The sequence below is a fragment of the Alosa pseudoharengus genome, unplaced genomic scaffold (assembly GCF_046254945.1).
Source record: "Alosa pseudoharengus isolate Yale_2024_CS ecotype anadromous, Long Island Sound unplaced genomic scaffold, YU_APseudo_1.1 YU_APseudo_1.1_scf_4, whole genome shotgun sequence".
Lineage (NCBI taxonomy): Eukaryota > Metazoa > Chordata > Actinopteri > Clupeiformes > Clupeidae > Alosa > Alosa pseudoharengus.
Window position 1 is genome coordinate 23,600,657 of NW_027468774.1, and position 23,775 is coordinate 23,624,431.

Consider the following 23,775-nt stretch of genomic DNA (forward strand, 5'->3'; position numbering starts at 1 on the left):
AAGTCAAATATTGTCTATTTGTTATTCATTTATTATGATGGTGATATAAGTTCTTGTTAATGAAAATGTTAGGAATCATATTTAATTTCTTTGAAAGAAGTGAAGTTATTTACATTTTGAAATAATAGTGCCTTTAAGAATGTCCATTATAATAGGACCAAAATACTATGTTTTTTGGGGAAATTTAGGAGATAATTCTGTATGGGATGGATTGGGGGGGGGGCAGATTTGGAGCTCTCAGGTGATGAGTGACTACTGAAACAGAGATGAGGACTATGAACCTGTGCCTCAAGAAGATGGGGAAGAACAGTAGGACTAGGATGCGTAAACATTAGGACTCATTTTTAATAATGTCTTTCTATGGCATTCCTTATAGCATGCTTGCTGCCAAGTCTTTGAACCAGTTCAAGAAACAAAAACCAGGAGTCAGTGTTTTTCTAGGAACATGAAACAAGAGATTTACTAGAAAATGAAACCAGAAATGTTATGTTTTTTTTTTGTTCTGGAATAGACACATTGGTAATCAATTAATAGCCTTATTTTTCCATTGTTTGATTTATTACAACAAGTTAAAATGTATTCTGCTTGCAAGAAAGAAGCACTTTTTATGATTTATGGAAATCATAATTCTGTTTATCAGTTACATTTTCTAGTACTGGGCAGTAATTCACTTGAAATGCATTGCTGAACTGCATTAGAAATGCATTAGAATTCACTAGTGTAAAATGTCCTAAATACATCCTGGGTTCCTAATCCAGGCCAGCTCCCTTAATGTCCATTTCTGATCTGTTGATTTGGGTCACCTCATCCCTGCCTGGTCCGTGCTTAACGGGAACACACAATAATCAAATAATAGAATAGAATAGAATAGAAACACAAAGAATAGAATAGAATAGAATAGAATAGAATAGAATAGAATAGAATAGAATGGAATAGAATAGAATAGAATAGAATAGAATAGAAAACAGAACTATAAAGAGTTTGTGGCAAAACTAACATAAACCAACTATGTTCTTATCTGTACAACACTGTTCTTGATTTCATATTGACAAAGCAGCAAAAACCTAAAATAAAGTTTAAAAGTACTGAAATAGTGACTGTATAAGCACATACAAACACAATGTACAACCACAATGCAAATGTAGACAAACTGTTAAAATCTCTGTACACATTGGTAATTGAAAGATGTCTAAAGCAATAATAGGTCATTTTTATGGTTGGTATTTGACACTTTTGTCCAAAGCAGCTTACAGCATATGACCAATAGATTAGTTATAAATAATAGTTTCAAATAAAGTTGATAGGCCTACAATAAAGATAATAGTAATAATAATAATGACAATATCAGTAAGAATATCAAATATCAATAATGCAAACAAAATGTAAACCATAAACATACACACCACAACTCTGCAAGAGAATGAATTAATTAGGTGCAAAGTGAGTCTTTAAACACTTCTTAAAATCCTCAAAACTATCACAAGAATGCAGAACACTATAGGCAACTCATTCCACCAACGAGGAATGGATGGTCGACACATCAGACGCTCATCAGAAGACCGCAGTGGGCGAAACTCACTTGTTAGCCCTTTTTAAAGAGAACTGTTCCACCCAGGCTATTCACTTTAGCAAGCTAAGGAAAAGAAAAGCAGTTAACTAGTAGGCAAATAGACATTCATAAATCACAATTAATTTATAGAATAGAATAGGTGTTCTTGCACCATATGCCTTTATTAAAGTGTTCCTGCAGCAACCTCCCTCATACCTTAATCCTAAAAGAGACAGAGAAATTCAAGACAACATGCTGAACATGTTCTTTAACTCTGAGGAAGATGTCAAAACATTAGTCAAAACATTAGTCATTTGCACCTATCAAAGTCTCAAAAAGTTATTTGTGTGCGCCAGGACCTGCTGCTGATTCTGTGGACCTGTTCCATGAGCACTGAGGGGCTAGAGCGCAAGTGATACCCATTCCACAACATGTTCAAGGCCTGGTCCTTTTAAATTAGGCATTAACAATCAAGAACCTTCAACATGTAATGGCTCATTGGAAAATGCATCTAAAAAGTCACATACTGTATATCTGTCAGCAGAGAAAGTCGGGAAACAACAGGCAGAGGTGAAAACACGAGCACGTATACAGTGGAAAGGCAGACAGGGAGACAGCTCACATGGATGCGAAATTAGACCCTGCAGGCACACACGCGGCACCCCCATCAACCTCGGGCCAGCAACCTGCGGCTAACACAGCCTCACTAACAACTAAAGCAGCCTTAAGTTAATTAAAGACAGACTCCAGGGACATCTTCATGTGTCTGTACTTTTCTCTGCCTTCCAACCCCCCACCCCACCCCATCAATGGAGGATGCCAGGCAAGGCGTCCAGTTAGGGGATGGTGCTGACTTACCTTCAGCCGTCACATACTTAGAAAAGAGGAGATTGAGGGATTAGAAGGTTGAGTATAAAAGAGGAGGGCAGAGGATCCTTCAGCACTCGGATATCACCACAGCCACCAGCTCCCAAGAGACAGAGGGAGAGTGAGAGAGAGACACACACACAGAGAAGTCGCTGCTGACGCTAGCAGACACAGGTGAGCCCCAATTCTCTCCTTCATTTCTCTACAGTGATCACATAGAAATGGAATGTAGACAGAAGAGCTGTAGAATTAGAAAATGGTTTAATCTGAGTTTGTAAAACATTGCAATTGCACTTCACTTTTATGTGAGATTGAGAAAGACTTGTGCACCTGTGAACTGACTGTTAAGCTTGAGAACATTGCTAGTTGCATTGAATAGTGAAATAGTGAAATAAGTGATAGAAACTGGTGGAATAACAGGTAGGAGCAATGTAAACCTTTCAAACTGTGCAAGCATAGTCTATCAGCATCTGAGCTAAATGGCCTAGAAAGCACCTGAAAGTAATAGAAAATGCCAGTGTAGCCTGGCATAAAACAGACAGCAAACAGCAAACAGCAATGAGGTTCAGATCAATCAATCAAGCCAAACTACTGTGCAGGACAAACATTCACAGTGTGAGTAAGCCTCAAGTGGTCAGATGTCAAAGTGCAACCACGGCATATGTTCCAATCAGGTCACTTACAGGGCAGTACAGCGCTCTCCTCTAGGATCACTGCAAGCAACAGATGTCAAGCAGCCAAGCCGGCTTTAACCAGTCTAGCTTTATACTAGACAGATCACCCTGTTTATGCTGTTCATGCATGTCTCCAACAGCCAACTCTAATGTAGGCCCGATTAGGGAAGGGAGCAAAAACAAGTTTGAGTGTGAGGTTGCATAACAGGCCTGCTTTCTCTGATGCACCATTACTTTAATGAGATGACATATTCCAGGGAAGTGGGTGGGGGGAGAGGATTAGAAGACGTCAACATCTCAGGGAAATAGAGGAAGACAGAGACAGTGAGTACAGGCGCTTGTTTGGAAGTCTGGGAAGGGACTAATCGCATTAAGAGGCGTGCCCCTGCTGTTCTCAATACGCTAATTGACATCTGCCTCAATCCCTGAACTGTGCCAGAGGTCTTTGATTTGTGCTTGCCAACACTCGACAATGCCATGCTGTAAACAATCCTCTTACTGTACCCCTTTTTAGAACTTCGTGGAATAATCTAATAGGTATGAAGGGCTTGACGATTAAGGTGTGGTCAATTTGCTATTTCAGCCAAGGTCCAAGAGACTTATTAGGTGAATGGCAGTTTCTGAGAGAAATGATATGGAGGTGGATGGATGGAATAAGGGGAACATTTCTCTGAGGACTGTTTCTCCATTTGACATAAACCTGGAGAAAAAAACTCAAAGGAGAAAATACACAAGGACAACAGTGTCCCTCAGGAAGGACATAGAAGTGGTGCGCTGGCCAGTCCTGGCCGTGCAATCCCTGCTGACACACTGTCAATCTTTGGAATTCGAAAGGGCAATTAATCAAAGCGGCTACTGGATAAAATCAGCACTAATCTCTGTGATTAGCCAAAGCTGCCTTAATCCTGATTAGCGGAGAGGAAAGAAAGCCAACTGGCTTGGGATTAACACAAAGAGGACAACGCCGAGAGGACAGAGAGAAGGAGACACCGGATGGAAGGATCAAAGAAATAGGTAGACAGTGAGGGAATGATCAGAGGAGTGGCTATTCAGCTAAAAGGATAAGAGAGGGGGAGAGAGGAGAGGAGATCCCAATAAAGCACCAGAGACTGTAGCAGGAGTTTGTGTATCAGTGTATTCAGTGGTGTGCCTTTTGTCTGTCCCAGAAAACAACAGCAGAGATGAGTGCACCTGCAGGAAGCGCCCTGTCCACCCCTGCTGGAGCCAACGGCCCCACAACACCCAAGAAGGGACCACCCAAGTTCAAGCAGAGGGCAACCCGTACCTTCAAAAGCAAGGCCCCCAAGCCTGGACAGAAGGGGTACGGCTCTCAGACACACACTGACACACACACACACTCACACATACACACACACACACGCACACACACACACACACGCACACACACACACACACACACACACACACACACACACACACACACACACACACTCACACTCAACACACACACACACAAACACACATCCTTCAGTCACTCCGAGGGATAAACAGTAACAGCACAGATAAATAGTAACAGACAATGCTACACTCACAGAAGGCATGGAAATCATGTTGTTGTCTCCTCTTTAACAGATTTGGTGATGACATCCCCGGAATGGAGGGTCTTGGCACAGGTATGTACTCCCTAAAAGCTCCCTGAACCATTGAGAATGTAGTGAAAGCACTGTGTAGCCACTCACCCTTGCATGCACACACAGACCTGCATAAACAGAGTTGACATCAACCATACACACACAGTAGCCTGAAGTAGCGTTAGCGGTACACCAATGACTAATGCACATCTCACTCTTGCCCCTTCTCTCTTTATCTCTTGTACAGACTTCACAGTGGTCTGCCCATGGGAGGCTTTCGGGGACATGGAGCTCAGCGACTTGGCCAAATACGGCATCATCTAAACCTGCCTGCCCCGCCTTCCACCCGCTCTCCGCCTTTGACCACACCCCCATGTATAGCTTGGTCCTCTGCCCTCCCCTCCACCTCCCCTTCCCCTCCCCTCCACCTCCCCACACCCTTCTCTCTCGCGATCTTTGTATCATGTGTGCCGCTGCCGCAGTCATGCCTCCCAGCCTGAAGACCCGGGCCTGCTGAGCAGTGGCTTTTTAAGAGCACACACATATAAATGGCATTATTTTTTTTATTATTATTATATAATAATACTTTATATTTGATGGACTTGAGACATAATAACTATGTGATCACCCCCTCTCTCCGAAATCAGCACTCCATAAGATAGTCTACCTCGACTTCCACCCTCCACTCTCTCTAGACACAAAGCGATGTATATAAATATATTAGTCAAGTCTAAAACAAATATCTCATAACTGGGATGTATGTGCTTCTAGGAGTAGGAGGATGTAACCCATAAGTGTGACCCTTATACCAAAAGGCAATATGTCCTTCCCTCCCTCTTTCCCTCTCTCCTTCCCTCCCTTCCTCCTTCCCTCCTTCCCTCTCTCCTTCTCTCCCTCACTCACCTCTACCCCTTCCCTCTCCTCCCTCTGTGGTCCTGCTCTTTTCATACTTCATTATCTTGTAGCTTTTGCATTGTGTTTTGAACATAAGTGGTGTTTTTACAACGAGGGTCTGCAATGCTTTGGGAAAGAAAACTACAATGCAGATGCAGAACCCTTTGCAGTTTTTTTGTTTGCTCACCGCCCGCCCAACCACCCGACCGCCCGACTGCCCAGCACCTGTCCTGCCTCCCCCTCCCGTCAGTCGTTCATCCTACTCAGCTGGCAATGAAATGCGACACATTTATTTTGTTAAATGTGAAGGTCCATTGTATATGCGGTTAGAATCATTAAAACTTTATATTTTCAGTACACCCTGTCTTTGCTTGGTAATTTAGAATCACTGGGGGCACCTGACCAATGGGATATATCACATCAGATACACACCTTCACTAATGCCTCCCAACACTTCCACTTCATCAATGACAACTACTTATGGCAAGATTGCATTATTCAAAGTGAAGTTCCAACACCATCAAATTGCCAAAAAAGGGCTAAAATAAAACAAAAATCACAGTCCCTTAGAACTCTACATTTGAGTTTATGAGTTTAGTATCAGGTGCTCTTGAATCTACATTATTACATTCATAAATATGTTTTGGCTCCCCTACTCTAACTAAGTAGTTCACCTGTCTCCTCTAAGCCTCTTTTCTCCATTTTAGCATTGCGCTCTAAACCACTGTTACCATAGTGTTATAATCACAACAGAGCCAATGATCCTCTGATAGTGTAATGGATCTGTTATGTTTCCTGATGCGTAGAAAACTTTCCGTCACAGCATGACACCAGTGTGATGCATCACTTGGTTTCGCAACATCCCATTTTTCCCCATTACACACCATTAGGAGGATTGTGCAAGAATATACCCCAGAACCTATCCTATGCCCTAACCCACACGTACAAGTGTTACTACATTACATACCGTGTTGAATCTTCTAACATTTATTGTTCAGATATATGACCACTGTATGGTAATTGTTGCTTTTTGCCAAGCACAGGAATGTTTTTCATGGCTGTGGAGGAAAACATGGGGATATGTTTTATGGATTTGTACTCTACGGTTTTTTTAAATTGTTCAAAAATTGTTGAGAATTGCTTTAAAACTTAAACTGTTTACCATGTTGTTAGTCACTTTGGCTAAAAATGCGTCAGCCAAATGTAATGTAATGTAATGTAATGGATTTCACTTCTCCCTCCTTGCTAAATGCATGCAAACCTAGACCTGTAGGAACTTGTGCAAAGAATGTATGAAGCTGGCTTAAAAGCACACACACACACACACACACACACACACACACACACACACACACACACACACACACACACACACACACACACACACACACACACACACTCACAGACACTCACAGACACTGATCCTTCTGTTGTCAAGCACATAAACTGAATGTGTTGCATTGGTTACAATAAATCCAAGTGCAAATGAGTCAGCCAAATTACTCATAATAATCCACCCTAGCAACCATGTGTGTGATGCCCAACAATCACGCAATATTAAACCATTATACTAACAATAACAAATATACCATGATACCAAAATACATATAGAGATGACTAAACTTCAGCTACACAAATGGTTGTCTAAATAAATTTTCATTAAGGTATGAATATATATGTGTGTGAGTGTATGTGTGTGTGTGTGTGTGTGTGTGTGTGTGTGTGTGTGTGTGTGTGTGTGTGTGTATGTATGTGGGTTTTTTTAATCTGTTCCATAGCCCTTAGCTATTTTCATGCCACACCTACCCACCAAGCGTTCTCAGGCAAAGAGAGATTGAATCAAAGACAGGGAAGAGTGTGTGTGTGTGTATGTGTATGTGTGTGTGTGTGTGAGAGAGAGAGAGATAGAGAGAGAGAGAAAGAGTGTGTGTGCTGTGCAGGTGTGCATGGGCTACTCCCCTTCCACCTAGCATGCTGTCAATGTAAATTCTGTAAGAGTGAAAACAATCCACTTCTTTCCTTTTGACACCCCATGCACTCCTTCCCCCACACCCCTGTCTCTCTTCTCTCCCTTGTTCCTCTACTCCCTCGCTTCCTGTCGTTCACCACCTCACCCTGAGCTGTGAGAAAAGCTTCTCCCGAAACCAACAGACATGGACTCTTGAAAGACACTATGGAACAACTACTGCTATGAAGATAATCGCCCTTGTACACTCAACACGAACGACAACCTAAATCTTCCCAACTGGATTTAATGACGCTAATAAACACTGGATTTTAGGTATGTACAAACACTCTGACTTCTGTTCAGAACAAACCATGTAGGAAAATTATTTTAGATTTTTATATTATGCACTGTTTCATGGTTAGAATGTTTTGAGATGTTTTTAAATAGCCGAAATGGACAATGGACCAAGAACCAACATGCGAGTAGTTTGTCACTTTCTATGCTTTTCTTATTTGACCTCTTGCTATCTTTTGCTATAATTTTCTTACATTTCTCTCTTTCTTTCTCACATTTTAAAGAGGTAGTTGATTTTTTAATTTGGTTTCATCTCAACAGTTTGTTGGACCATTCTATGAGTTCCTATGACATATCTGACAGATCATAATTTCATCTCCTAAGGCCTACTTCATGTCAGCCAAAGCCCATCTATGCATCCACAATGGCCCAAGCAGCCCCATCTTAAATAATCTAAAACAATCTGAAGTGGGTAAATGTTGAGATAAGGTGTTTAGCCGTGTGAGTCAGTGAGACTTTCGAAAGGGCTGGGGCTCTCTATCTATCTGGCTGTGCAGCTTAATCTAGTCCAGTGGCAGGCAAAGATGGAGGGCCGCTTTTTACCCCCCTGTGGCGATAAGCTCAGTAAATGTCATCTTTGAATCAGTGACACTCCAACAAGGGCTCTTTTATGAGCTGCAGGAAGTGACCGGGCCTCTATCAGGACGGTATATCTCTGGACGCTCTCTCACGTCTGCACAATCTCTGTTGTTTCAAAAAGCTTCCCCCAATCAACTCTCTCTCTCTCTCTCTGCCACTCTCTTTCCTTGTTTCAGTTGGTTTTGGTTTTATCATCTCTCTGCTCTTCCTCTCCACTGTGGAGAGTGATCTGATGTCAAGGTCTTTCACTTCTCCCTCCTCTGCCCTGACCTGACTTGGCTGCTCTACAACCACCATGTTTTGACTTGTTTGCTCCACATCATCTCATTCTTCCAGTCAGCCTCTAGTTTAATGAACTACGTTTTTTTCCTCTAGTCCTTTTAATTTACAGGTATTTTTGTGCTCTTTTAAAAGTCCACTTCCTGCCGATAAAACTTCCCTTGTGATATAGCGACTGATATAAAGAGGAGATTCATGTCACTACATTAACATACATTCAGATGAATATGAAATGAATCAAACTGATGTGACACCATTTGACTTAATGCAGCTTTAGCATTTACTACAGGTTTGTGTGGGGATAGATCACTCAGGTCTATTTTCATAGATCACTGTGAGTGGGGATAGATCATTAAGGTCTACTTTCATGGATCACTGTGTGGGGAGATAAATCATTTAGGTCTTCTTTCATAGATAACTGTGAGGGGATAGATCACTCAGGTCTTCTTTTATCTATATTGTCTCCTTTTTAGGTAACTTATACCCAGCTCCCACAGAGGAACCATAAACAGCACAAGAGAAAAGTCTGGAAAAAAGAGCCGGCACTACGTAAAAGCCAACAACATGACTTTACTGGTTCAGACAATGGGTGCCATATCCCCACACCTCCCATTTCTCCTCCTGCTGTTTCTCACTTCCATACCATTCGCACGATGCCAAACCTCCACCGTAGCCTCCAACACTACTAATGTGGTAAGCACCAGCTCCACCCCCCTAAGTTCTCCAACCCCAACCATCACAGCCACCTTCACAACCACCAGGCCTGCCACAACCACCCTCCCTGGCCCAACCACCGGAGCCCCCTCCACCCCAACCAGAGCCGTCACCTTAACAGCCCCTCAACTGCGGACCTCGTCCACCTCCCCCTCTAACTCCAGCCTGGGCTCAGGCAGCACCCTGGCCCCAACAACCCCTGCGCTGACGGCCCCGGCACCGGGCTGCGAGCCGGGCCTGGACCCCATGTACTCATACCTGTGCGACATGCAGGCGGCATGGGGCATCGTGGTGGAGAGCCTGGCCTCGCTGGGCTTTGTGCTGAGCGCCGGCCTGCTGCTGGGACTGCTGCTCTGGAGTCTGTGGCGCTGCTGCTGCTGTGGTGGAGGAGGAGGGTGCTGCCGGCGGCGGAGCTCTCACTGCGGGGGTTCGGGTGGCAGCGTGGTCTCCCTGCTGCTTTTCCTGCTGGGCACGGCAGGGCTCTTCATACTGACCTTTGCCTTCGTGGTGCGCCTGACGCCACAGACATGCCCGACGCGCCTCTTCCTGTTCGGCGTGCTGTCGGCGCTGTGCTTCTCGGCACTGCTGGCACGCGGCCTGGCGCTGCTGGGCTTCGGGGTGGCGCGCGGCTGGGCCGAGCCCGTGGTTGTCCTGGCGCTGACCACCGTCCAGGTGATCATCGCTGCTGAGTGGCTGCTGATGGTGTTGGTGCGCCACGATCTGCCGTGCAGCTACAAGCAGGACGACTTCGCCATGCTGGTCATCTACGTTCTGTGTTTGCTGGCGGCAGCGATAGTGGTCGCCGGCCGACTGGTGTGGCGCACACGCCGCACCTACGGCTACAGCTACCGGCACACGACCACCTGGAGCCGCGCCGGTCACACGCAGGCAGTACTGCTGCTCCTCAGCGTGCTCCTGGCCGCGGCCATCTGGGTGGTGTGGATTGCCTTGCTGACTCGCGCCAACCCCGAGATGAACCGGCGGCCAAGCTGGGACGACCCGGTGCTGAGTGTGGCGCTGGTGTCCAGTGGCTGGGTGCTGCTGCTCGGCCACGGGCTCTGCCAGCTGGTCTTCCTGTGCCGCGGCGAGGCCCGGACCAAAGGCAGCCCGCTGGACTTCACCAGCTGGACCAGCCCCTCGCCCGGGATTGGCAGCCTGCCGAGCCCGAAGGGCGGGAGGGACAACGGAAGTTTTGAGAACGACGCTGATGACAGGAGAGGTGAGGGGCACATAAAGAAAAATAAAGAATGATGGAGATAGACATACAGTACAAAGACAAAGTAGATGGAATGACGCGGAAAATCTAAACTTATAAGAGAGGAGCATTAGGCTTAAAAAGTTATGAACTCAAGCTTATGTTGCAAATGGTCAAGCAATAACACAAGTTGTATTTGATTACTAAATCAAAATGCAAAGGGTGAAGCTAGCAAACCATTCTATAATTTATAACTAATTTCTGTTTGACTGTGGTTTGACCTTTTCAGGTAAGAGAAGTGAACCAGTGTTGAGATCTCCATATGAATCAGGATTTTCCATGACAGTAAGTGCACTTTGATAAATTCATTCAGACAACCTACTGAGCAATGTTTAAAACGATGTGAAAAAGAAATTCAATAGTGAGCTCAGTAGCAAAATCAATAGCCGGTTTATGCAATAACATTTTGTTACGATTATATAAAGCAAACCATCACAGCAGCTGACCTTTCTGCTCTTGCTTCCAGGAAATTGACCCAGATAAAGACTATTCCATTCCTAGGCCTCAGACCACAAACATAAATGAACCCTACGATGAATACTATGGACCCAGGCAGTCTTAATTGACATGCATACATTAGTCCTATCCTACACAAATAGAGTCAGTCAGTCATTCAGTCAGACTGCGACTTCTGCACTATCAGTCTACCATCAAGTTCATCACTTCATTACAGGAAGGATTTTATGACTCATCATACACTTCTGATTTTCTTACACACATTTCTCTGTGTAGCCTAAATACATACCGAACAGACACGACGGACCGACAGCGACACCTGCTCAGCAGCAACCTAACGTATTGACACCCTGATAGCCTTGAAAACTCAAATAAATAGCCTATGGACACTTTCTCCAAAGATTCGCTCGGACTGAACACGAACTCTGAGGATGATGTAGTTCTGTTTAATTACACGTTTATGTAGCAGATGTCTGTAGGTCTAGGCTATACTTTTCTGTTTAATGGAATACACGAGTCTTTCCCCAGGCCAACCATGACATGTTCGTGACCAGATCTGTTTGTATAGACTTGATTTCTGTTGATTATTATTTTGTACAGTTTGCACTTTGTTCGAAATTAAAATTGTATCTTATAAAACCGCCTCTAGGCCATATGTGAGTGAGTCTTTAACGTCAATGGCATTGTGGCTGTGGAAGGCTAAATAAGGCTTGTGTTCTGAAATTAGCCCACGAGGTGGCACTGTGGTAAGTGTACACAGAGCCATATACTGTAAGCTCTGTTAAAACCATTAGCCTACAACATTGCGTCCAGCGCATGAACATAGTACATTAAGGGCAAGAGAACATACGACGTATTGTTGTAAGAATTCGAATAATTTACCGCATTGAAGAAACACTCTAAACATGTCTCCTGTGTCTAAGGGATTATGTTAAAGGAAATTTAATCAGACAATATGATTAGGCTATAGGAATCAATAGGCTAGTATTCTGGGACATAGCCTACTGTGCTGTAGGCCTACACTAGAGAGTAAGGATATTAGAGGTAGCCTATTACAGAACATCATAGGAGTATTAGGCTATACACTATAGAACTACTATGCTATAGGCCTACACTACCATAGAAATACTAGGCTATACAAATGTTATTGTAGCCTAGGCCAGGGGTTCCTAAACTTTTCCACGACAAGGCCCCCCAAATACCACTAGGTTCTGGCCAAGGACCCCCTTGATGTGTTATTATACCCATCGACAATACTACGGCAAATGTAAAAATACATTAAGCTAATCCTAATAATTATTTTAGCCACAAGCACTTCGCAATGGAGCATACAGTGTGTAAAAATTGCATTTGGGGCTTTCTGCTATATGAGAGCTATCACTACTATTATTCCCTGTCATTATCATGGAAAATATGATGTCCAGATATGCAACAAATTATTATAATGGTATTGTAGAACAACCCTCATAGTAGGTATATTTTGCTTTTATTTTTCCTTCCAACAGCTGCGGCCAACCTGGCACCCCCTCGCGGCCCCCACTTTGAAAACCACTGCTATAGGCTAGTGATTATTCGTAGTGGGTGTCCAAAATCGCTGAAGTGAAGTTGACAGCACGTATTATCCGTAGAGCACTCCTGCAAGTGGATTCTGGATGTCATTCCTTCATAGTATTGAGATTGAGAAATTAAGATCATATTTCACATTAAACATGACCATGCGTGACATGGAGTAGGCCAGGCAGTGTCATGATTCATACTGACTTCAAAGGTTTCTGACTAAGTGTTCTAAGAAATTTGCCCAAAAGACGTGACTCAGAAATATGTGTCCTTTGTAAATATCTTCTGTGTTTTATCTCATGCAGTCCCAGACATGCCTAAGAACTGAACTGTGGGGGGCACTATTCATACAAATTGGCAAGCATTGTGGCCTATGAATCACCCGGGGCAATAATGCCTTGACCTATCTGTTTCTCACAGTTGACCTGCAAATGGAATACTTCTCCTCTGACACTTCATGTTCTATAAAGGCCAGGTGTTCCTCTTGGCCTCGCTGCTATCCATTCGGATATTTGCCTCCCACCATCTTCATACTTGCATGCTCAAAATCCATCATTTTTAATTAGTCTCCATCATTAAACCGCCCTGAATTTGACTTCTTCAATTAAGCTCCACTTCAATTTCAATATGATAGGGACACCACACCAGAGAGGCAGTTAACCTTGTGGCTTTTGGAAAGTCAGCCATGCAGTTTGGTTCCAACAGAATTCAACTAATTAAAGACCATTATTACAAATTACATTCATCAATTGAACCCTCTTGAAGAAAATGTAGAACCATATGAAAATGATCTGATATAGGACATGAGCTTTAACAGTTTAGAATAGATAGAGGTTTCTGCAAAGGGCTGAAAACTAGACAGGCCATCTGTCAGAAACACATTCGGGTGAAGGTGTTTGTTTTGGAGGCCTATTCATCTTACAAGTTCTTTCCTAGAATTATGAACATGGAGAAACTGTTCTGTTTACACTAATACTGATCATTTTATGTAATAATCTTCCAGGAACCCAGATCTGTTAATCATCAGCAGAGTACCTCAAGACGATTAAACAATGCAGTATGTAATAGCATGCTATTCTGTAATGAGGAATGTAGGCTAGCTATATATATAGTTTAGCTTTTTTTGTTGTTTAAAATCATACTGCAAAATATTTAGAGTGAATAAGAGGACATGACACCATTATAAAAACCAAACAAACTGTTTATATGTACATTCAAAAACAATAACAGAAAAAGGCAGGCATGAACGTGGTGTAAATCTTGAAAAACAAAAACAAAAATACACAAGTCACTTGTTTTAACCGTAAACTGAAAGGGACCATGGGAAGGGTGAGGAAGCTAAGGGAGGGAGGGAGGCAAGCAGGGATGGGGATGGGGCAAGGTCAAAGTTGAAACCCCACTGGTCATTTCCTGTGCATCCACAGCAGTGCTGCGCAGGCGTCAAGAGCACTGGTTCTGGCTGAGATGATGTCATCATCAGCCCCAGAGGTTGATGGGTTTCTCCAGATTCTACTTTAGGGGGATCTGGGTTCAGGGGGGAGAATGGTGACAAGAGTCTGCTAGAGGGGTGGTTTGGAGCGGGGGGGGGGGGCATCACAGCATTGAAAATCTGACCCTTTGACCCTCGCTCTCAGCAATTTGGTGCCATGTGCCTACAGAGCAGAACTGGACAGACACAGGCTCACAGGGGCTCTTTGGAGTAAAAATGAACATCCCAGACCAAGCATTCCACTACACTTAAAAAAAAAAAGGACTCTGAGAGAATTCCATGACAACACAAGAGGACAGAGTAACACAGCTGAGACAGCATTGACAATTACTAGTAAAAAAAGGACACCCCCCCCCCCCTCTATCCGGTTGCCAAATAATATACAGGTTTGGCTTGAACAAGTGTTTATCATTTTGAAATTTGTAGACCTTTTTTTCTGCTCCTCCTCTTGCACAGGCCAAACAAAGGAGAACGTGTGAAATGTTCACCAATTCGGTCCACCTCCCTCTCGAATCCCACTGGTGCTGTTTAACACTATAGAGTCTGAGTGGGTTCAAATAACATAGCATAACCCCTCAGCTCCAGCTGCCTATAGACATACATCTCCAGTCCTCCTCCTCCTCCTCAGCGGACTGTTCCCTCAGCCCACTGCATCCCCACAACGGGCTCATCATGGCTAGAGCAAAATTGTCCAACTCTATGGGGTACTCAGCTGTAGCCACAGCTTGGATTATAATCAGAAAAGTACGGCTTTGCACGTTCCTCTGACTGTCTACCCCCTTCTCGCTCTCCCTCCCCTCCCCTCGGCCTTGGTGACATTTACGAGGTTGGGGTCTTTAAAAATGTCACGCAGGTATCACGCTCCTTTGGCCCATCACACTGGCCTTTTCGATATGGTCTTCTGTGTGTCTGAGGGGAGATCTTACATTAAAACTGCTGCTATCGATCTTGCACCTTCCCTCGAGACTGCAGCTCACCACCTCCTAATTCGCCAACCCTCTTGTCACTTCGCATAATGACTCCGCGAGGTATTTTGCTTCTCAAAAAGGACGACCTCGTCTGTTTCTTTAACATTTTAACACTTGTTCTGTAGTGTGGGGTGGGGGGGGTCAGGCCTTGAGGGAGTGGTTGCTACGAATGATTAAAAACTGTCTAAATAAATTAACACCACCCTGTCTCAGCCTCCGGCTCTCTCTCTCTCTCTCTGAAGCTGTTGGGTGTCTCCCTCCAAGACAAGGTGCTTCTGAAGCACTCTGATGCAACAATGTCATTTTAATAGACATGCAAGACATGATTTTTTTTTTCTCTTAAAAAAAGCTAAAATAACTGCAACATCAACCATTAAAAGGATAATCATACGTGTATACAGTCAACAAAAAAAATGTGCTTTTAGAGAATCTTTGGAACCAAAAAAAGAAGAATCAATAGCAATAATATAATAACAATAATAGTAGCAACAATAATAACATAGTCTGAGTATATGGAGATATACAGAACAGGAGCGAGACAACGTTTATACAGGTTTGTCCCATCCTGCTTTCGGGAGCGGTGAGGCAGTAGCTCTGGTAAGTACTGGACTGGACTACAGCATTCCCAAACCGACCAACACACCAGAAAGGAAACATAGGAACATGATTCTCACGGTCCCAGTCTTCAGCAAAAAAGGGGTGCAGTTTGTAAAAGCTGATGGGTGGAATAATAATAATAATAAAAAAAATCTAATTTTCGTCGGCAGAAGAGCACCACTGGCTTAAAATTGTGGGGGCACGCGAAGTGTTCCCGCCGGGCTCCGCTGGTGTGTCCCCTGTCCCCAAGCCCTGAGAATTCCGTTCTCGTCCGTGAACCAGTCCGGCTCCTACTCACTGGGATGGGCTCTACACTGAATGGACTCTGGATGGCCAGTGACTCCAGATGTGAAAGGGTGGCGCTTATGGAATGCTGTGTAGTCTAGTAGTCTCACATGAGTCTCAGAACTGGTCAGTTTGCTTCTGAAGAATAAACCGTCTCTCTTACATGCCCTCTCCTTTTACATCTTTTTTTTTTTCTTTTCTTTGCTCCACGAGTCCTCCAAATATTGTAGACGTTATAGATAGATGAGATAATATGGATACATGATACAGACTGAAATGCTTGCAGGACTATAAATCACAGAAATGACAACTTTATAATAGTTATAATACTAGCAGACCTGAAATAAATCAAAACTAGAAAATATTGATAATAATAACAATAAATGTTGCTGAGTAGTTGAATTGCTGTTCTTTAGCATCACTTACATGATTATAAATCATCACCACCACCATCATTGTTATCATTAACATTTTCCAGAACCAAAGGAAACACATGAGGTAATGCAGAACAAAAACAAGAGGTTTTGTTTTCCTTTCCTTGTCATTCTTAAAAGTTCTTTTTCTCCTCCGCTTTTGAGTTGATTGTGAAATGATGGGTAATTTGGTTTCGCCCATGACGTTTATGTAATGATGCCGTTTTTGCTATAAATGTCCCACTGCTCTCATTTCTGTTGTGAGAGCTGATCCTCGACAACGCTCCTCTTTACAAAACGGCTGTGCCCTTTTAAATGTAGTTGAGGGAGATGCGCTCCCTTATAGTATTTAACATTTATCACAAATAGTGAGTTGATAGTACACGCTTGAAAGCCAAATAGTATGTGGAGCTGACACTCTGTGTGTGGGTACTGAACAGAATATAAAGACAAGGTTCATAATGACTCACTAAACATAATACTAGTGTCAGCTGTAATACAAAGGTTCTCCTGTAAAAATGATAATAGAGGGCGTAACCACAGACTGTTTTGACAAAATAAAAATAGTGATTGCAAAGCTGTAGTGTAAAAAAAAACCTAACAATAATCAAGCAGTGATTTCTCAGTCCTCCCTCTGTCTGTCTGTCTGTCTTCGTGTCCGTTGGTGTTCCACAGTCATTGCAAATGTTTCGGCCACTGTCCCTCACTGGTCCTGGTTGTCTCCTGTTGTGTTGCGGGGTGGACAGACAAACTGTGGTTGTGTTGTGAGGCTTCTGTACATGTCTTTTTAGCGGCTGCGGACCTTGGGAGCCCAACACAGGAGGGAAGCGAGAAAAAAAGAAAAGAAAAGGGGGCTCTGGAAAACGCAAGGGTGGAGGGAAATCCAGGGGGAGAGGGGTGGGGTGGGGGGGGCAATCTTCTTAGTATGGCGCAAACCTGCTGTATCCACCCCGGTATAAACTAGCCTGTGTGACAGCAGACAGAGAGGACGCGTGAGCAAGAGACTGAAAAAACCAGGGAGAGAAAGACAAAAAAAAAGAAATGAAAAAACATGAAAGACACTCAGTAGTAGCAGTGCTGTATAAACATGAAGGTCAAACATGAAAGTACAAAGAGCTGTTCTGTGATTACCACTGAAATACAGTAGCTAGTGTCTACCTATCTGGATCTGAAATCTAGACGTGCACTGGGACATTAATTTAATGGTCAGCTAAGCCCAGGGAGGACGACAGCAGCCGGCCCTCTGGGTGTGATTTGTTTGGGCTGAAGTGTGGTGAGGTGTAGTGTCTTACCATGGCACCGACTCCATAGGCAGCAGCAGCAGGGGCCAAGGCGTGGTAGGGGTCTGTGGTATATACCCGACCATAACTATGGAGAAAAAAACCAAACACAATCGTCTGTCAACAGCATGAACGGAGGTAAATATCCCACCCAAATATAAACTGCACCCAAATACTCATGAAAGCACACACAGGCAGTAATGCTTTAATAGAAAGAAAAAGCAGCCTGTGCTTCAGATATTCTTGAGATGTCAGCTTGAACATCCACTCTGATTGGCTGATTTTAAGTGGTTGCTGTTTAATGTGCAACTCTAGGGGTCATTAATCTTCTCTGGACCAGCGGGCTGGCCTTATATCCCCTTTCCACAAACGTCAACTAGACGGTACTTCTGGAATGGTAATAGCGCTGGTTTGATTCAACTTTCTAATTTTCTATAAACCAGTTTACTTTTCACGGGCTAGAATGCAACATTGCGCAACTATGTACCGTATGTATGTTTGTATACGTCTCTGCTTACTAAGCACAACAACAATAGCAGACTAGCAAAGAAACATATCTAGAAATGTTTCACCTCTAGCTAGCCAGTCGTCATTGAAGTGAGAAATTAGTAGTTTGCTAAACAGCTGAAAAAATGGCAAGACAGCATTTTTAGGATGGTTGGTCTCAACAAAAGTAAAGTGCTGGTGCCACTCTTGAACCAGTTTCCATGGCCAAGAGACGTTTCTTTGGCTGTCGAAATGCAAAGAACTGGTTTGAGATTAGGCACTAATCAAATGGGGCATCATACCCAAAGCAGCCACCGAGGCAGTTCTGTCGCTGGTTCAGAGATTACAGTGCCTTATCTAGAACTAGTTCTTTGTGTTCCACAGCTAAAGACCTGACCCTTGGCCAACAGAAGTGATTCCAACTCGTCTAGACACAAGAAAAAAGAAGAGTGTTTCTGAGTCAGTTGTCACGCAGCGTCACCACCTGAACCTCACCTGTCACTGTAGGCAGCTGCAGCCGCAGCAGCAGTTGCCCCGGTTACAGCAGCAGGCTGAGCGTAGCGATAGGCTGCATAGCCTCCCTGTTGGAGAGACGCGGAGAAAGAGGGAGGTCAGAGACAGCATGACTAAGGGGATTACAGAGAGGAGGGGAGAGGGAGAGAGATGGTGTGAGGGAGAAAGAGAAAGGCAGTGAGAGAGAAAAAGAAAGACACAGAGAGGGAGCAAGAGAGAGAAAGAGAAAGAGTGAAGAGCAAGAGCAAGAGAGAAAGATAAAGACAGAGAGAGAAAGAGAGTGAAGAGCAAGAGGAGAGAGAGAGAGAGAGAGAGAGAGAGAGAGAGAGAGAGAGAGAGAGAGAGAGAGAGAGAGAGAAAGAAAAAGAGAGAGAGAGAGAAAGAGCGAGAAGGAAATGAGACGAATATTTTTGAGGCCAATCCACGTCACATAAAAATGACCAAAAAGAGGCAATATGTTAAAGTATTTAGCTGTCTGAAGCGGTCCATTTCAGAGGGGAATAGATCTGCTTGAAAAATTAAGCTAGTATGCATCGTTAAGATGACAAAATTCACAGGCAAATAGGATCTAATTATATATATATATATATATATATATATATATAAATAAATAATAGGGCTGTCAATCGATTAAAAAAATGAATCTAATTAATTATACTCTGTGATTAATTAATCTAAATTAATCGCATATATGATTTTTGCTGTGAAAGTATTTTAAAGATTTAAATTCAAATCAATCATTGAATAATTAGCATTAGTGACATCATTTCAAAAACTCTTATTATTATTTTAATGGCCATAATAATCTATGATATGACCTAATATGCTGAAGAAATAAATTCAAAAGTGCTTCGGGAAGAAGGTGTTTTATCACATACATTGCAGAGGACTTTATTTTAATCAACACTTTATTTTTACCAATACCATCAAGCCGTTTTTGAAAAGTAAATGTTCCAATCAATGATCTGGGGCAGCACATTTTCTTCTCTCTCCTTCATTTTACAGTCTAATGGTTACTGACTACAACGGCTCGGGGTCAAAGGTCATAGAGAATTGATTAATCTGCGTTATTTTTTTTAATCAGTTATTTTTTCTCAAATTAATGAATCGAAATGAATCAGTAATTTTGACAGCCCTAATATATAATAAATAAAATATAAATATGTAGTGTACAGCATTACATCTTAATGAAAAATGACAATGGTTTGTCCATAGTATGAATGGATTAGGTAGCTGTCCCCGATTTCTAACTAAGTATACTACTAAATTGCAGTCATTAATCTAAGCAGACTAATGACACAGAATAATGTGTTTAACGGCCTGGACATGGTTTGACCTCAGAGACAAAACAAGGGTATAAACCCACAATAGGACAGACCATAGTACAGATATACAATATATAGAGTGAGGTGTAAAGAACAGAGGAAGGTGACAAGCGTTCACACACAGAGGCTCACACGCACACACGCGCGCACACACACACACACACACACACACACACACACACACACACACACACACACACACACACACACACACACACACACACACACACACATACAAAAAACTGCCTTGATTAAATACACTGCATGCATCCCCTTTTTAAATGCATCGCTGACCCCAGCACCCAGTTTCATTTAGTGCCCTGATAAACTACATCTCCCATCATTCAGATGAAGAGGAGAAGAAGAAAGACACTAGTGTGCATGTAAAGTGGAGTGAACGAGTCAGTAAAGGGTTTCGGTAACAACAGCAGATATGGGAAATGAAGGCCAGATTGGTGGAGAGATACAGAAACAAAGATGGAAGAGAGTGGGAGAGGGAGAGAGAGAGAGAGAGAGAAAGAGGCTGATCATCAGAGCAGGGTGTTTTAAGTGCATGCATGTATTGACTGGCATGCTGTAAGAGGATTGCATACAGAGTGAGGAAAGGCTGGGGGATGGGTCCACTATTGTCCTTCTCTGGCTGCATCTTTCAAAGCATATGACTGGATAACTAGAGGTATGATGACACCCGGGGTTAACCTCATCGTTGCCACTTTAAAAAGGTTTGTATGAAATGTTATTCATTTAAAAGTCCAGCTTTAGTTTTTTCTACTCCTTATTGTTATTTGCTTAACATAGAATTGAGGTGTAATATTTGAAATGGAGGCTTAAAGGAGAGTGCATTAGACATTAGGGAGACAAGCCTCTAGGCCCCTCCAGTAACAGACAAGGCCATCGTGGCAGATAAGGGAGTGAACAAGAACTAGATGGAGCGTAGTAAGTGAATGTAGGTTGCTAAAGACTTGGCCCATGTATAAAATAGCAAGTAACTAACTCTATTTGAGACTGGACATCAGAGCCTTTACCTCAACAGTGTATTACTGAACACCAACAAGTTATAAGATACATCGTTCAAGATCAGCTCTACTATATTAAAAGGTGCCCTTAACACTGCATGCCAAACACAAACGTGAAGGTAAAAGCTGATTAGTACAGCCTTTCCCCCTGATCAGAGTGAGGAGATTCAAGTGAGTTTGTTAAAAGGCAAGAGCAAACAGAGAACAAAGAAAAACAAAGACTAAAAAAACAAATTTCACAGCAAAGATCAGCTAAGAGGAGAGAAATGCACACTTGGGTTTGTTTTGACCCTACCTGAGGCAATCTGCTACTAATGACTGAGTCCTGAAACACTATTCTATAGAGAGAACAACAACAAAAGACAGCTGGTGTCAACCTTGACACACACATTCACACATCCTGACCAACTCATATACACACACATACACACACACACACACGTATGGATACAGAGCGGCCCGTATCTGAGCATTACACAATGTGCTGCAACAGCCAGGCAAGACTCAAGGTATTTGAGAAGGCTTTGCCCTTTTGGTGGCATGGTTTTAGTGTGTGGAAACATTTAACATGCAACACAATTTTGTGATTTTCATTGCGTGTCTGTGTGCAATTGTTTTTTTTTTTTTTTTTTTTTTTCTCCTTCAGATTTGGGCAGCACTCTGCAAGCACCAACACACACCCATGCAGGGACGCAGAGAAAAAGAGAAAGAACGAGCCAAAAGAGAAGGCAATGGACGTAGAAGTGAGGGGTGGGGAGGGGGGGTGGAGGAGGGACAGGTTACTTACGTATAAGTCAGCAGCTCCATAAAACCCATCCTGATACACCACACTAAGAGAGACGGCAGGACAGCAGCAGGAGGTGGATGAGGAGACAAGAGGGGTGGGTGTGGGTGGAGGAGTGAAAGCCGTGTCCAGGAACCATCGGAGGAAGAGGGGATGGAAGAAAGGGAGGAGTAGGAGAGATGCACAGACAAGGGAGAAGCGGAGAGAGAGGAGGGTGGGGTAGGGTGGGGTGGGGGGGGGGGGGGGGTCACACAGCGAGAGGCAGGGAAGGAGAAGACGACAGTGACAAGGAGGGGGTGTGGAGGGGTGGGGAGTGTGAACGCACCAGAGAGAGAGAGATAGACAAGTTATTTCACACGCATGCAGCATGCGGCACTAATACGGATTCCATCCCTGTGGGCTGTTACGCTGCTCTGGGTGCAACATGCCCTCTGTAGCCTATCAGACTTAGCACTCCAAAAGAAAGAAAGAAAGATTGAGAACTTGATGGAGGGAGACAGAGAGAAACAGAGAACGAGATTTTGGGAAGTTGCTGAAGAGAGAGATATACTTTGAGTAGTTGAGAGAGAGAGAGAGAGAGAGCGAGAGAGCGAGAGAGAGAGAGAGAGAGGGAGGGAGAGGGAGAGAGAGAGAGAGAGAGGGAGAGAGAGAGAGAGAGAGAGAGATGGAGAGCACTGAATGGGCATTACTGCAGCAGGAGGGCCGTCTGACACACACAGAGGGCTTTTTGTTCCCCGCTCTTCCGCAGCGGCACACAGGTATGGAAGACGCATTACCTGCGGTCACCATTTCCGTTTCCATTCAGTATTAACACCACAGCAACCCAGTGCCAACCCCACACACAGCAACAGTAATGCGCACAACAAAAACACACGTCCTGATCTCCATTAGAGCTAATGGTGCATAGCTGGAGCACTCGCTCTCGGCCCGGCTTAGGTGGCCACCTGCTTGTGTTCAAGCGCTCCAGTTGTGTCTGCATGCTAATGCCCACACTTGAGCACTTTTAGGGACTATTACAGAGTTCAATGGGAGTGTTTTAAGGTTGCCTTAAGGCTGGTACACTCAGTACAGTTAACAGTGTGTGTGTGTGTGTGTGTGTGTGTGTGTGTGTGTGTGTGTGTCTATACATGGTGAACGAGCCAATGATGAACAATTTATCCAAGTCTTAAAGGTTAAAGCGCCTGCTGCACAAAGTAAGAACTTTAAACTAAGACAGAATCAGCCGTGTAGACTAGCAGAAGTTTCAGTTATTATACAGACCGCAAAGCACCTCGCCGCGCGCATATAAATGACTGTGACCGGTGTTGTGGGTGGTGCAGGGGCTTACCCAGGGTAGGCGGGGATGGCTGGCTGGGGGACAGCGGCACGGACGGCACTATAGACCGGTCGACCACGTCCCCTCAGGTGAGCTCCCCGGAACGCTGCGGCCGTGGTGGCGGCCGCAGCTGCTGAGGAGTATGGGAAACCAGGCATCGAGATGGAGCCAGTGGGGGGGGACAAAGAGTCAGGGTAAATAACAGGACAAGAACAACAGTGGGGATGCGGACGATTAGGACATCACAACCAAAACTGGAGCATCCAGAGATCAGACGCACACTTTATTATTATTATCATTATTATTAATAAATTAATAAATAATCTTTATTTTCATCACCACCATCATAGTCATTAAAATGAAAAGAAGCAGCATCAGGGATGATAGGTACCTGCATAGAGCTCTGGTCCGTAGATTCCCCCTGCTACCATGGGGCTCAGCTTCCAGCCAGCAGCTAAAAAAGAGAAACAAAACAGGCACACGTGACCTTCACGCCAGCACTTGTGACCTTCACGCCAGTCCCCCAACCTCAGCGTCAGTCAGCCTCCACCATGTTCATGTCACACCAGGAAAGAACACGCTGGGC

At 43.8% G+C, this 23,775-nt stretch overlaps 3 protein-coding genes across 11 annotated transcripts in view; 2 read left to right on the forward strand and 1 right to left on the reverse strand.

Moving 5' to 3' along the window:
- Positions 1-2,392: 2,392 nt before the first annotated feature.
- On the forward strand, positions 2,393-5,933 carry pde6hb (phosphodiesterase 6H, cGMP-specific, cone, gamma, paralog b). The gene is made up of 4 exons (XM_076265396.1): positions 2,393-2,590; positions 4,257-4,411; positions 4,684-4,724; positions 4,930-5,933. The coding sequence occupies exons 2-4, from the start codon at positions 4,272-4,274 to the stop codon at positions 5,004-5,006; spliced, it is 258 nt and encodes an 85-aa protein (XP_076121511.1). The 5' UTR covers positions 2,393-2,590; positions 4,257-4,271; the 3' UTR covers positions 5,007-5,933.
- Positions 5,934-7,538: 1,605 nt separating this feature from the next.
- Positions 7,539-11,804, forward strand: LOC143102041 (G-protein coupled receptor family C group 5 member D). The gene is made up of 4 exons (XM_076265398.1): positions 7,539-7,857; positions 9,210-10,669; positions 10,935-10,990; positions 11,172-11,804. Exons 2-4 carry the CDS (start codon positions 9,301-9,303, stop codon positions 11,265-11,267), a joined length of 1,521 nt encoding a protein of 506 aa, XP_076121513.1. The 5' UTR covers positions 7,539-7,857; positions 9,210-9,300; the 3' UTR covers positions 11,268-11,804.
- Positions 11,805-13,898: 2,094 nt separating this feature from the next.
- The window catches only part of LOC143102042 (RNA binding protein fox-1 homolog 2-like), a 38,180-nt gene continuing 28,303 nt past the window's right edge, over positions 13,899-23,775 (reverse strand). For 4 of the 9 annotated variants that reach the window (XM_076265402.1, XM_076265401.1, XM_076265399.1 and 1 more), the window contains exons 7-12: positions 23,580-23,643; positions 23,202-23,357; positions 21,878-21,920; positions 18,732-18,817; positions 17,763-17,838; positions 13,899-17,474 (exon numbers count right to left, since the gene is read on the reverse strand). In XM_076265402.1, coding sequence (XP_076121517.1) covers positions 17,391-17,474; positions 17,763-17,838; positions 18,732-18,817; positions 21,878-21,920; positions 23,202-23,357; positions 23,580-23,643 — 509 coding nt within the window. In that variant the 3' untranslated portion in view covers positions 13,899-17,390. Of the gene's footprint in view, positions 17,475-17,762; positions 17,839-18,731; positions 18,818-21,385; positions 21,429-21,877; positions 21,921-23,201; positions 23,358-23,579; positions 23,644-23,775 lie in introns of all 9 variants that reach the window. The other 5 variants (XM_076265404.1, XM_076265403.1, XM_076265400.1 and 2 more) reach the window with 5 other exon arrangements.